The following is a 13,527-nucleotide window of genomic DNA, read 5'->3' on the forward strand; positions in this document are numbered from 1 at the left end:
GACATTTTAAAATTTTAAAAAACTCAAGAAAAAAATACATGGTCAAAGACCCAATTATTATTACTTTTTTTTTAATTCAGAGACCCATTAAAAAAAATCTTAAATAATTGAGAGATGTAATAAGTAATTTAACCTATTTAGTATTTGAGTTTGTGTCTATCCTAATTGATTATTTTGTAGAGGATGGTATTCTCGATGGGGAGAAAATTAATAGCATTGAAACTTTGTCTTTTCCACTTTATTAAGAATTCAACTTTTAGATAAGATTTTGCAGGTTAATTAAGTTTTTGGTCCTATAGAATTTCAGATTTTAGGTTTTCATTTTTTTAAAATATTATTTACATTTTAGTATCTTGTTAATTTTTACTGTCCATAATTCATTTTTTGAGAGATTAAAAATATGCAACAAAAGAACAGTTTTTTTATGAATAATAAAATAAAAGATTAAAAATGAACCAAAAATTTATAAGATCTAAAATTTGAAATTACATGAACGTAAAACTTAATTAACCCAAGTTTATGTTACCCCAAAAAAATTGAGAACTATTAAGTATACAATACTTAGCTTGAGATTTGGTTTAAGAAATAGACTAGTAATGTGTTAGATATAATACAAGGTTATCAAACTCGAGAGTTTACACAGATTTGAGAGTTTCATAGACTCGACTCATGGACTCAACTCGTAAACTCGTACGAATTTACTTTATATAAAAATAACAACAAAATATTTATAAATAACATACTAATTAAAAATTTCAACAATATAATAAAACAAAACAGTAAATCATAAAGTTTAGAATATTTAAGTAATCAAGTCTAGTAATAATACATCATTATTAGATAATAACTTGTAGAACTTATAGTACGGGTAGATCATTCTCATTAAGGGTTTGAAGTTATTACAGAACAAGAGATATTATTAAAGGTGAGAATTTTGTATTTGAGAATAACACGCTAAATGAAGGTATGTTGAATGTTAAGCAGATAGAAAACAATAACACATGATTTACATTTTGGTTTAATTTTTTTAACTTACTAACTCGTTAATTCGGTGATAAACTCTAGAGTTTGCCGAATTTACTTAGAGTTTATAGAATTTGTCCATAGTTTACTAAAAAAAAGTTTATTCAAGAATCAATTGGCAGATGACAAATGGACTCATAAGAGTTTGCAAGTTAACTCAAAAGTTTGATAACCATGATATAATACACAAATTATTTCACTCTAAAAAATTATAATAATATTATAAAAAATAGAAATAAATTTTTGTTATTTTACTTTGACTATAAAAAATAATTAATTATTTTTCATCGTGAAATTAATTCAAACACATTATAAGACTTACATTAGAGTTTCCGTCAACTCATTGTCTGGGTCTGTTATAAAAGGCATTGCATTTCACCAATACATGTCCATAAAGTATCTAAGCCTTTAAAAAATTATGAAAATTCAAGACAACTAGCAAGTATTTCATGCATTCCACAAATTTATAAATGTATGTTAGAAACATGAAAGATATAAATGTAAAAAGAATATTTTATTGGCAATAAAAAATAAATTAAAACATACAAATATTAATTTTAAAGTGTTAATTTTGAAAAGTTTTTAAAAAATAGTTTAATCAATAAATATATTATCATGATGAATACTGATTATATAAATTTAAGTCTTGATTAAAAATAATTAAAAAAAAAACTATAAATTCATTTGGTTAGTCTGATTGAAAAGAAAAAAAATGATTTAATGTAAAAGCTCGTAATTATAAGACACATGCTTTAAATAAAACATTAAATAATTGTTTTACAGCTAAATTCAAATTTATAATATAAAAGTTAATTAGAAAAATTACTATAAAAGGACTGAATAAATTTTCTACACGAACCAACTTTGGCGAGACCCGAGAGTAAAAGTTTTTAACTATTTCCATTTATTGGTCTGTCACTTTCTTGGGCTTACCTCAGTGTCGGCTTAGGTCTTTGAAGCATGATATTGATCCCACATTTTCCAGGTCATTCACATTGTCTTTTGTTTGTCGGTGTTTTTCATCAATTCATATCCTTTCTATTTCCCAACTCAATCAATACATATTTTATTAACGGTTTTGTTAATCACTGCTTAATTAGAAGTAAAAGATTTTTTATATAAAAAACTGTAACATACCATAATTCTTATTAGAAACTAATTTCTTAATTTCTATCATTGAAGTCATGGTCAACCAAAATATTTTACTAATAATTGATGACAGTAATAACAATTTGAGATTGAGAGGAAAGCTAATCCTATGTTTAACATGCATGAAAAAGGGTGAACCATTGAGGTCAGCCTAGTAATGGAAAAGTTTGAGTAGTTTACACTTTATGTAAGATCTAAGTTTCAACGAAGTGGTGTTATCGTACACAAGAAAATACACATAAATGAGTTCATATTGATTACTTGCCTTAAATATAACATTTGATCACCCTATTTTAAAAAATCTATAATTTTGATCAAATTTTTAATTCTTCCTATATTAATTCTTGCATTTTAATTAATTAAATAATTTCTTGAATGTCTTAAATAAATGTATTAATTAAATCATTTCTTGAATGTCTTAAATAAATGTCAAGTCTAACATTCAATTGGACCAAAATAGCATAATTTAATAATTCTGTCCATTTATTACTAACTTTTTAGCTTGATCAAATAGCATTATTTGGATTTCTTCTGAAAAAATATTTTATATCTGAAAACTATTCAACATAAATTTTGCGTTCCAATTCATGCATTTTATGTCTACCTCATCTGCGAAGATTCACAGGTCACATACGAATCATGAATCAAAGTCCATAGAGACGGATATCCCCCTCGGTGGCGACCATTCATTAACGTGTCTTTCTTTCTCTACAGTGGCCATTTACGTGTTCCAATTGGCAAGACAAGCCAATTGAAAGTCAGTGGCTGGATTAGTTCAGCTTATTTTATCACAACACAGGAAACAAATAATCTTGAGTAAGATTTTCAAATGACACAATAGTGGTGAAGATACAAACAGACAAACCAAAAACATGGACCCTATATTCATAGGGGCCCTATTAAAATCAGTGGGCCTCTGTTTCCTTAGTGTCTATCTCTCCCTATTATGTGAAAAATACCCTGGAGAGATCCATTGCCCACTAACTGGTAAGTGGTAACTACACATTTTGTTAAAATGAACCACTTCATCATAATAGCTATAAGAAACACAAAAGGGAATCGAGGCAGCAAAGTTTTTTGAAAAATGATATACAAGTTTTCCGAATAACTGAATAAGGAAAGGAGGGTTATATACAACAATCAAGAAGCACCTAATAAGAATTATCTCACGACTTTTAGTTTCTATGCCCAACTCCAAAGTGAAACCTCTTGTCTTGCTTGTCGTTAAAGGCATATTCAAGACGCAAAGGACCCAAAGGTGATTCCACACGTATGCCAAACCCATAGCCGTATCCACTGCCAGGCTTCTTCCTTGCTCCAGCAGGGTCACCTAATAAAAAAACAAAACACCATTCAATATCAGCAAACAGCTAGAGATATACTACCGACTGAGATGAAACGGTTGAGGATTCAGAAACTATTTTTTTTTTTTGACACTGGATATTGTCACTTAAAGGAGCCAGAGCACAAGGATAAGCCAAGAAAAGCTGTTCTGTTAGGATAAATGACTTCAGTCTTATGATTGTGTGCTTTGTTGTCTCCTTGACTGAGTTATAACAGCCAACAAGCTTCGTAACATAGAACGACTTCCCCCTTTTAATAAGAATTTAAGATAGGTATGATAGCTATGATAGTAATCATTCTTGTGAAGTGCAAAAAGGAAAGAACCAAATAAAAAAAAAGAAATCAAAGAAACCAAATGAAAACCTACCAGGTACAGTTGGGCCTGATCCAAGATCAGTTCCATAGTCAGAAAATATAACACCTTCTACTGGCCCGTACTGCAAACAGAAACAGTAAGATCAGTGAGTCAATTTACTTAAATTTAATCAAATGCATGCACCTGCGGGTACAGGGACAAATGCAACAAATCTTTCTATCATCCATTTAGATGCATATGGATAGCTATTTGCAGATTATGATTTTTTGAAACCCAGTATTATATCCTGAGTTAAAAAAAAACCACTAGAATTTTAAGTGGCAGTATATATAGTTCTGGGCTTAACCTGACCCGACAAACCTGTGGTGTGACCTAACAAGGAGGGGCTACACACACACAGACAGTAAATTTAGTAGTTTGGTCATCACATAATATATTTACAGTGAACATTTGGTAAATTGGGACTAGTTTCTTAGGGTTTGAATGTTGAGCAGTCGCTCCTTGTAATCTTTATTGATCATAGTGAGTTTTCTCAGTGCAGCAGTTACTCCTAGAGAGGCCTATAGGTTCAACCATGTTAAATTCTATATAATTTCTCTTATTGTCAGGCATGTCAGGTTAAAAACACTACTGTTACTTTAAGGGAAATCATTGGAGGTGGCAAGATCAGGTCATAAAAATGAGAAGAAAAAAAAATATAATTGCTTTTGTAACGTTCAAATGATGTCATATTCAACTTTTGGCAGAAACACAGGAATGAGATTCTATAGAAATTTTACAGAATATTCAATATTCTGTTTTGCTTCTTACCCATTCTTAACAGTATCATCCTTCTAGGTTTCTATATATTTTTTAACACTTTCAAATTCATAACCATTATTTCCAATATTTTTCAAGCCATCTTCATCTAGTATTCCGAAAACATGTCACTCCAGTTATAAGAAATTACACAATTCAGCAACAAACTTCAGATTCAGCTAGGTGCATTTAATGACAATTAGGATAAGCACAATTCAGCCATAAGTGTGCACAAGATGCTTAATTGGATTGAGCAGGAAAAAGCATGATAAAATCTAAGTACCACGGGGAAAGAAACTTCTCCTGAGCCAACAACATACGAACGACCAGAGCCCACACTACCTTCTTCATAGCCTCTCACACTGTTTGTTCCACCAATGGCAAAAGCTTCATAGGGAGAGAAATTTCCCACCACGTGACCACCAGAGATACTACCAGTGAACCAATTAAAGTAGGTAAAACAAAAGATTGTCTGTTTTTCTTTAATGAAAGTGTACACAACAAGGCATTCCTTTTTCTTTCAATGACAAGGTTGACTTGATGACATGTATTTCATACCTTAAATGAAGGCGAGCAGGACCTATCTCAACACCCTTCCTGGCACGTGCATTCACCCTAGTGAAGGACAACCATTCAGGCAAAAGAGGAAGTCCCTTTTCCATGTTAAGGACAAACTGCAAAACCAAGGAATTTATGAAAGAAGCATAGTATTATTTAAAATGAAGGACCTTATTCAATTTAGAACAAACCATAGAAGATCCATGGTCGCCAGAACCAGTGTAAACAGTCTCAAGTTTAGCAAGCAATGTATCATCATGGGTATTGCCACTACAAGGCAAATTTGACAAAAGTTAGAAACAACCACACAAAGTCATGATAACCATACTGTCAGCATTACTTAGATTACAACCTTGCAGTAAGAGGACTGCTGTAACAATCCTTAATGATAGGAATACCTTGCTCATCACGTACTCCGGCATGCTGAAATGATATAGAAATTTTAAAGGAAAAAAATCAGTATTATAAATAGACATATAATCTACATTATAATAACATTTAATTTATGGCAGAAATAATCGACATATAATCTACATTATATTAACATTTAATTTATGGCAGAAATAATCTGATTATTGATTGCACAGTTTAACTAAACTAAGCATATCATCAATTTACAAATGGTATTTATAGAGCCAGAGTGGAAGGACTAAAATTAGAAATAAAAAGATATAAACAGTTGTTAATATTGTCAATGAAGCACCTGGAAAACAAGTCCCACTGTTCCGCTCCACTTTGGCCTGATTGGTCGACTAAACTCTATACCACCTGTGATGCGGCCAATGGTCAGGCTACCATTACCATCTGCATTACCATGAACAATGGTTCCAGGTGTTCTTGAATTCTAAAGTGAAGTTAATTAAATATCAGAAAATACAGTTTTTAACATTCTACCATCAAAAGTACAGTCATTGTGCTCAGACAAAACCTTCAGAAATTACCTGAATCATTATTGTTCTAGATGTTCGTTTATCATCTCCTTGAATCCAAGGGTCTGTGTAATTTATGCGATAGACTGAGTCAATCTGGCCCCTCTCTAAGGAAATATTGAGCTTCTGGTTTTTACCAAAAACATTTCTATGAGAATAGGCAAAGCTGCAACGGAATAAAAATAGAACTGAGTGGATCAGCAAAGAATAAACCAGTTGCAGTTGGACAATAAGTTAAACACAATATGAAAACATACATTACAACAAAAAAAAATATTCTGTTGGCAATGGGGAAAACATACATAATCATAGATAAGCCAAGATAAATTATCCAAAGTTAATATCAACTAAAATTTCAACATTGCGAAGTTTTATCCTCGGCAGCATAATGTACACGACAGTGGTGTGCTTTGAGAGTTACAGCTATAAGTGGTTTATTCACCACTTGCCAATGTCATAAAAACACTGAATAGCACTCAGTATATAGAGCCAGCAGCAGAGGGCCAGAGGTAAAAAAAAACCCTTAACTTGGTTTCATTTGCACTAAACTACTAAAGTAATCTCAGCTATTAAATGAAGGAGATGATAGGATAGCAAGAGACAAAGAATTAACCCATAACATAGCCCAATAGCCCATCACATAACAAAACTATAAAAATAAATCACCTTCCAATAAGCCCTCTTAGTGGACCATTTGTAATCCTGCAAAAGTAAATACCTAGTCAGATACTCAGATCATGAAACAAGCAACAGAGTCAATCTGGCACCTCTAATTTTGGAAATAAAATATCCATCTCTCTGTTATGTGTATTTATCACCAATATGGAGCTGTACAAAAGGCTCTATGGAGGGGGTCTAATCCAAAGGGATATTTGTCCGGTGAAAATTAAAATTAGGGGCATTAACAGTAATTTCCAGAATTACTAGGGAGGCTAGGAATTTCATCAAACCTAAAGGAGGTAAGAGACTAAGCATAATTCATCAAATTAGCAAATATAAGCATTACTTAGGTATGCTTTAGACTAGCATCACTTACCCACTTGATATCCCACCACCAGCAGAAAATCCTCCACTGGGACGTTCCACCACATTCATCACCAAATCAACCTTCCCTGTATCTATAGCATGCCAAACAAACAAAATACAGAAGTTTAGACTTTAGAGAATACCATGGATCTAATGGGTGAAGACAAATAAAAGAGATTATGTCACTTCTTCAAGAATATATGTATTTTCCATTTGACAGCATTAGTTGTGGATTGAGAGAGAATATCATTTCTCTGTTTTCTTTTACATAGACTTAGTGTGTCACCTCTTCCTTACATGTACTACTGTTAACTGATTGAAAATCAGTCACAACTGTCTTTATGACAGTTGTAACTGACAGATTACACTTCAGATAGGCTCTCAATCTTTGTACTACAAATATCAGTTGTAAACTCAAACTCTAAACCTTGAATTCATTTTTCTCATTTTTCAACATAAAGAAAATATCCCAAATTCTCCAAAGGATTACAAGGTATGAGATATAATAGCTTACTATCAAATGTCAATACACAAATAAAAATTATCAAGGAAAAATTTGGGCCACTTGCAGAACACTGCAACTTGTTTTAGTCCTTTTTAGCTCTAGTTAGCTGTATAAAAAGCAAAAAACTTATATTTGCAACTAGAGAATATGTTGGATAACCCCTGTTAGCAGTTAGTTATGATAGGTTACATACCCATTAGCTAGTTACATTGGTGAGTTAGTTAGATAGTCTAAATAAGGCATGTTGCCTACAAAAATAAGGAGGGAGGCAGGAGACAGATCATTTTATCATTTATAAGAGATTAGGGCCTTTCACTTGGGAGGTGAAGTCTCTCAAGAACTGCTGAGTGTGTTAGCATTCCATTTTGTAGAAAGGGAAGGCCATCCTTGTAATTCTGCAACAAAGATACGTGGTTTCTATCATAATAACATCCTTTTTTCTTTCTTCATTTCTTTCTTTTTGGAACCTCTTCTGTTTCCATTAATTTTAATTTCCTGCTTTCTCCCTAAGTTTGAATGAAACATTCCCCACTTTACTTTATAACAATATATACAAAGTCATTTCTGGTAGGATATTAAAATGCTGGGTAAAAAAAATATTTATACTTATATAGGGCTTGGAAAGAAATTGCATTACAACTTGGCAAGTGTAGTTACTGGTTAGAACATAAAACTGACAACGTTTTATCGTCAGTATGCATACATTACCAGCTGGTTGGGGAATAATGCTAACATCTTCCATGATTCCCATAGTTAATACAGTTTCTACGTCTCTTTTTCCCTCAAGCATGCTGTAGACCTGAAAATACAATTATGGGTGATGCCAAAATCCTTCTTAGTAAGAATGTGAATTCAAGAAGGCATGCTTATCTAAAAGTTTCCCTTTGGTGAAACTATAAACAATGGCCAATTACCATTGAACAGACCAAAGAATGTTGACAACCAAATTTGATAATATAATGCCACACCCAGCTTTCAAACTTACATTACAACAAGACAACAACAACAACACAAAGCCTTATTTCAAACTTACGTTACACAAATATTAATTCCTCTTGTTTAAGCTCGATTCACAGTTTTGCACAAAAAATAAATATATATTAGTTATTGATAAAAATTTCAGAAAATAACTAAAAACTACGAACCATCATCTGCTGGAATGGCCAGTGCTAGATCAAGGAATTACCTGTCCTTTCTTGGTTGTAATTTGCCTAAGTATTGTTTCAGGCTTTGTCTTCCCCATAGTAGTCTCACCTCTACAGATAGAAAATCAAGTTGGTAAAAAACAAAACCCTTCTCAGTAGAAAACATAACAGAAGACTGCAGGTATGTTTGTCTCTGCATGAGAGCACTTGTGTTTGTCAATAAAATTGAAAGAAGGCGCTTACGTCTTCCTGTCAAGAAACCGTATGGAAATATTATCGACCTCGGCCTCTGAAACTTGTAATCTCAGAATACCCCCAGAGAGAATCTCAACAGCTGAAACCTAAGGCAATGATCAAGGCAGGGGAAAAAAAAGAAAGAAGACAATTCCCACTTAAATACTAGTTAGAGCAAGGGAAGCGAAGTTGAATGATATAATGTTGTGATAGTTTCTGCAACTTAAGCTAATGAAAACATGAAATATGGATCCAAATTTTGGATTCCCACAGGAATATATTATTAGATTGTGAAGTTTGACCAGAAGTTAAGGGGAATTTACCATGGCAAAAAGACCACGTTCCATGTACCAGTTATTAATGGAAGATAATGCTTCATCCAATCGTCTCAAATTGATAATCTTTCCTGCACAACTTGACACATTAATTTGAATACAGTGAAGGTCAAACACGAGCAACATGCGCATGATGATATACAACTGTGCATATTAGAAGAAAGGAGAATAAGAAACCGTATCCATCTCGCATCGAGTCCTCTAAAAATTTAGCCGGAAGAACATTAGCTCCTTCGCATACCAACCCTTGGAACTCTTGATTTGGTTCTACCTTATGCCACAAGAAACCACTACTAAAATTACAGCACTCAATATTGGTGACTCAAATAAAAAACACTAGAATGCCAAATTTTATTCGAATAACAGTAAGATCATTATAAAACGACTAACTCAATTCCAATGCCTAACCTCCATAGTTCAACAGGATAGAACATACTTCAAATACTAATAAGAAACCGTGACGCGTACTAACATTACAGCACTCAATGTTGCAGACTTAAATACACAACACTAGAACGCGAAATTCTATTCGAAATCATTACAGAATGGTGAACTCAATTCCAATGCCTAATTGTCATTATTCAACAGAAGAGAACATACCTGAAATACTAATCGGATACCGTCGCGCGTATCAACCGCAACCGGCATGCACGACGAAAAATATCCACTGTTGATGATGCGATGCACATCCTCTTGCACCTCGCGCACTGTGAGAGCCGAGTTAGGTCGACAAGCCTTGAGAGCTTGCGCCGCTTCCGCCTCGAGGTCCTTCCTCTCCAATTCCTCGCCGTCTTTGTTTCGAACCAACACTTCGCTTATCAGCACTCTCTCCTCATTCTGCCGAGCCTTCTGCTGTGCTTCCTCCGCCAGAGACAGCGACGCCAAACGCCGAATCGGACATTTTCTCTCCAGGTCGCCGGTTAAGGACAGCGTTGCTGAGCACAGGAGCGACGATTTTTGCAGAACGGAGCGAGTCAACTCGGTGGAGTGAGAGGTGAAGGAGTTAACGAGTTGCGCAATCGAGTTAGTGGCGTTGGCGATGTGAGAATGCGCGGTTCGCAGAGGACAGGTAGGGCGTTTGGAAATGTAAGGAAGAGGGATTTTGATGGAAGAGGAAACTATGCAAACGTCGTCGTTTCGAAACATTGTGCTCTCCGTGTTTGGTTTAATTGAATCGGGAATCAGTGAGTGGGTGCAGTTCTTGCCTGGCCACAGCTGAAGCTTTCTCCAGCGGTCACCACGAAAACCTCCGAAGAGCTGAATCTTTTTCTTCAGGGCTTTTCGAATAGGAAAGGGTGGGCCTAAGGTAATATGGGCTGGGCTTTAACTGCGGCCCGCTCATGAGCGAGCTTTTCCGTTTGGGCCTTGTGGCCTGCGTCTTTGTTGTTCTGATGACAAAAAAAAAAGTTCATTGTTTTTTATTTTTACGAGTCAGAGAAGGTAAAAGGAAGCTTTGAATTTGGTTCCCCACTAAAAAAACCGAGGAAAGCCCCCCTTTTTCTTGTCTTCTTGTTTTGCTGCTGCCACTACTGTGCTACCGATCTCCGGTCACCAACAGGTTAGCTAAAACAAGATCTGTAATCAATTTCAGATGCTGTCATCATCTTTGGTTCTAATCCCTGTGAATATCAGCTTATGTTTTTATGTTGGGGGTTTCGATTTGAACTCGAAGGTATTTGTTACTATCACACACCCAACATATCAAGCTTCTTATGATTATTACTAGTTATTGCCTTCGCTTATTGCCTATTTGCGGGTTCTGAGCTTTATTTTGATTTTTAAATGATGTGTGAGCCAAAAATTTGGCTTTCTGGTTTTGCCGTGGTGTTAGGCTTAGTCAACTGGTAATAGATACTGTTCCAATTGAGATTTCAGTTTCTGCTGTAGCCTGCTTTTCTATCAGCATCTTTGAGGATTAGGGTTTGGGTTCCAAGAATGAACAGTTCGGGTTTGGGTGGTGGTTTTTTGTCTGGTCCCAGCGGGGAGATTTTGGACTTGGAATCTCCATTTCATAGACACCAGCACACCCAATTGGGTCATCCATCAATAACTGGTCAACAGCACATGAATATGATGAGTGGTCTTGAAAGTGATCACCCCATTGGCCTAATTGAAGTGAAAAGTTTGAATGCGGCATTGAATTTTGGTAAAGGAAAGGCGGTCGCTCCTTCCAATAGTAATGAGTTGAGTGAAGAAGATGAGCCTAGCTATGCAGAAGAAGGGAATTGTGAGAACCTGGATGGTGGGAAGAGCAAAAAGGGGTCACCTTGGCAGCGAATGAAGTGGACAGACAATGTGGTTAGGCTTCTGATAACAGTGGTGAGTTGTGTGGGTGATGATGGCACAATTGGTGGCATGGATTGTCATAAAAGGAAATCTGGGGTTTTACAAAAGAAGGGCAAGTGGAAAACGGTCTCCAAGATAATGATAGGCAAGGGTTGCCATGTGTCGCCGCAGCAGTGTGAGGACAAGTTCAATGACTTAAATAAGAGATACAAGAGGTTAAATGACATACTTGGAAGGGGAACTTGTTGTCAGGTGGTTGAGAATCCTGTGCTGATGGATTCAATGCCTAACCTGTCAGCTAAGATGAAGGATGACGTTAGGAAGATATTGAGCTCAAAGCACTTGTTTTATAAGGAGATGTGTGCTTACCATAATGGGCAAAGGATACCAAACTCTCATGAACTTGATTTACAGGGTTATTCTCTAGAGCATGGGAGGGACTCCAGAGATAATAATGGATCTGAGGATGAAGATGAGGATAACAATGATAGTGAGGATGATGAGTCAGATGATGAAATTAATATTAATGCACATGAGGATGGGGGGAGGATGCAGCAGCTATGTGATAGAAATAAGTTAAGTGAGGAGGATGTCCATTTTGGTCCACAAACTTCTCGGATGGATAAATTTGAGGTTGAAATGGCAAGGGTTTTTCAAGACCCCACAAAGTCATTGCATGAACAAAGAGAGTGGATTAAGATCCAGATGCTACAGCTTCAAGAGCAAAATATCAGCTACCAAGCCCAAGCTCTTGAACTTGAGAAACAACGGCTTAAGTGGTTAAGATATTGCAGCAAGAAGGACAGGGAGCTGGAGAAGCTGAGGTTGGAGAACAAAAGAATGAAATTAGAAAATGAGCGCAGGATCTTGAAACTGAAGCAGAAAGAGCTTGAGGCAGATTTCAGTACATCTGAGATGTCTTTAGACCCTGCCTCTCTTGGAATCAACCGGCCACAAGGGAGGGAACATATCAGCTTAGGCAGACAACAATAGCTCCTTCTCTGAAAGAATTGGTCATTATTGCTTAAATGAGGTATGAAATGAAATCCTTTCCCTTAATATGTTTAATAATTTGGTGTTACAGTTATAGTGTTATAAAGTGACTAACATAGTAGGTTACTAGGTTATAGATATATAATTGCATTGACATAGTAAATTGATGATATATCAATTTGTTCAAGAACTTCCAACCATATTGTTGAGAAGAGAGTTCACTTGACAAATATATATATTTTTTATACCTTTTGCAGTGTTGGGCGTTAGCGACTGTGCTGTGAAGCGTAAATTCATTTGGAATGTGAAGAAATAAATGTTTTGCTCAACTAGTTGCTCGATTTACCTCATTTAATCGTTGTATATTGGCATGTGGGATTTTGCCAGTGACACAGAAATAGAAGAATGTTGCTCTAAAGGCACTTGAGCTCTCATTGGTTCTCAATTCATCATTGACGTGGTTTGAACTTGTCTTTTGTCAACATAATTGTAACTGTGTTACATACTTACATTTGTATCCACATACCACGTGCGTTATTTAATTTTTGGCTTTGCAGCTGTATATTATACCACAAGTGTATGTCACCAACTTTGTTGTAACTTTGTTACATTAAGTAGCTACATGAAGTATGCTTGATTCATTTTTAGCTATGTATTTTCCAAAGGACGTTCGTAAAAGCTTTGAAGTAGTCTTTGAAAACTTTTGTTTTGGTCTACTTTTTTTAAATTGTCGCCAACGCAGTATTGTTATTTGTTCCTCGTCTTATTGTTATTTTATTGTTTGTTTCCTGTTAAGTATATAGGTTTTGAACCGGTCAACAGGATGGCGTGTTTGGCTTTGATAATTTTAGAAGAAATAACAATTATTTAAAAGGTTTTAACAATA

General features: G+C 35.0%; 2 protein-coding genes across 2 annotated transcripts; one reads left to right on the forward strand and one right to left on the reverse strand.

The window, feature by feature from the left end:
* Positions 1-2,973: 2,973 nt before the first annotated feature.
* LOC100794156 (outer envelope protein 80, chloroplastic) lies at positions 2,974-10,512 on the reverse strand. Its single transcript, XM_003547070.5, has 16 exons — positions 9,963-10,512; positions 9,540-9,633; positions 9,351-9,433; positions 9,037-9,134; positions 8,835-8,904; positions 8,357-8,447; positions 7,154-7,235; positions 6,784-6,819; positions 6,130-6,283; positions 5,892-6,032; positions 5,541-5,611; positions 5,380-5,458; positions 5,189-5,304; positions 4,914-5,061; positions 3,884-3,953; positions 2,974-3,502 (listed from the first exon to the last, which is right to left on the reverse strand). The coding sequence occupies exons 1-16, from the start codon at positions 10,506-10,508 to the stop codon at positions 3,348-3,350; spliced, it is 2,034 nt and encodes a 677-aa protein (XP_003547118.1). The 5' UTR covers positions 10,509-10,512; the 3' UTR covers positions 2,974-3,347.
* A 453-nt stretch (positions 10,513-10,965) lies between these two features.
* Positions 10,966-13,288, forward strand: LOC100798932 (uncharacterized). The gene is made up of 2 exons (XM_003547077.5): positions 10,966-12,681; positions 12,899-13,288. Exon 1 carries the CDS (start codon positions 11,298-11,300, stop codon positions 12,639-12,641), a length of 1,344 nt encoding a protein of 447 aa, XP_003547125.3. The 5' UTR covers positions 10,966-11,297; the 3' UTR covers positions 12,642-12,681; positions 12,899-13,288.
* Positions 13,289-13,527: the final 239 nt, after the last annotated feature.

Source organism: Glycine max, chromosome 15, assembly GCF_000004515.6.
Source record: "Glycine max cultivar Williams 82 chromosome 15, Glycine_max_v4.0, whole genome shotgun sequence".
NCBI lineage: Eukaryota > Viridiplantae > Streptophyta > Magnoliopsida > Fabales > Fabaceae > Glycine > Glycine max.

Bases quoted from the DNA above. Each gene is read 5' to 3' on its own strand.
- LOC100794156 (XM_003547070.5), bottom strand. From the start codon at position 10,508: ATGTTTCGAAACGACGACGTTTGCATAGTTTCCTCTTCCATCAAAATC. The intron at 9,634-9,962 runs GTATGTTCTCTT...TTGTGGCATAAG, and splicing joins GTATCCGATTAGTATTTCAG to GTAGAACCAAATCAAGAGTT. The intron at 5,459-5,540 runs GTTGTAATCTAA...TTTGCCTTGTAG, and splicing joins AGCAGTCCTCTTACTGCAAG to TGGCAATACCCATGATGATA.
- LOC100798932 (XM_003547077.5), top strand. From the start codon at position 11,298: ATGAACAGTTCGGGTTTGGGTGGTGGTTTTTTGTCTGGTCCCAGCGGG.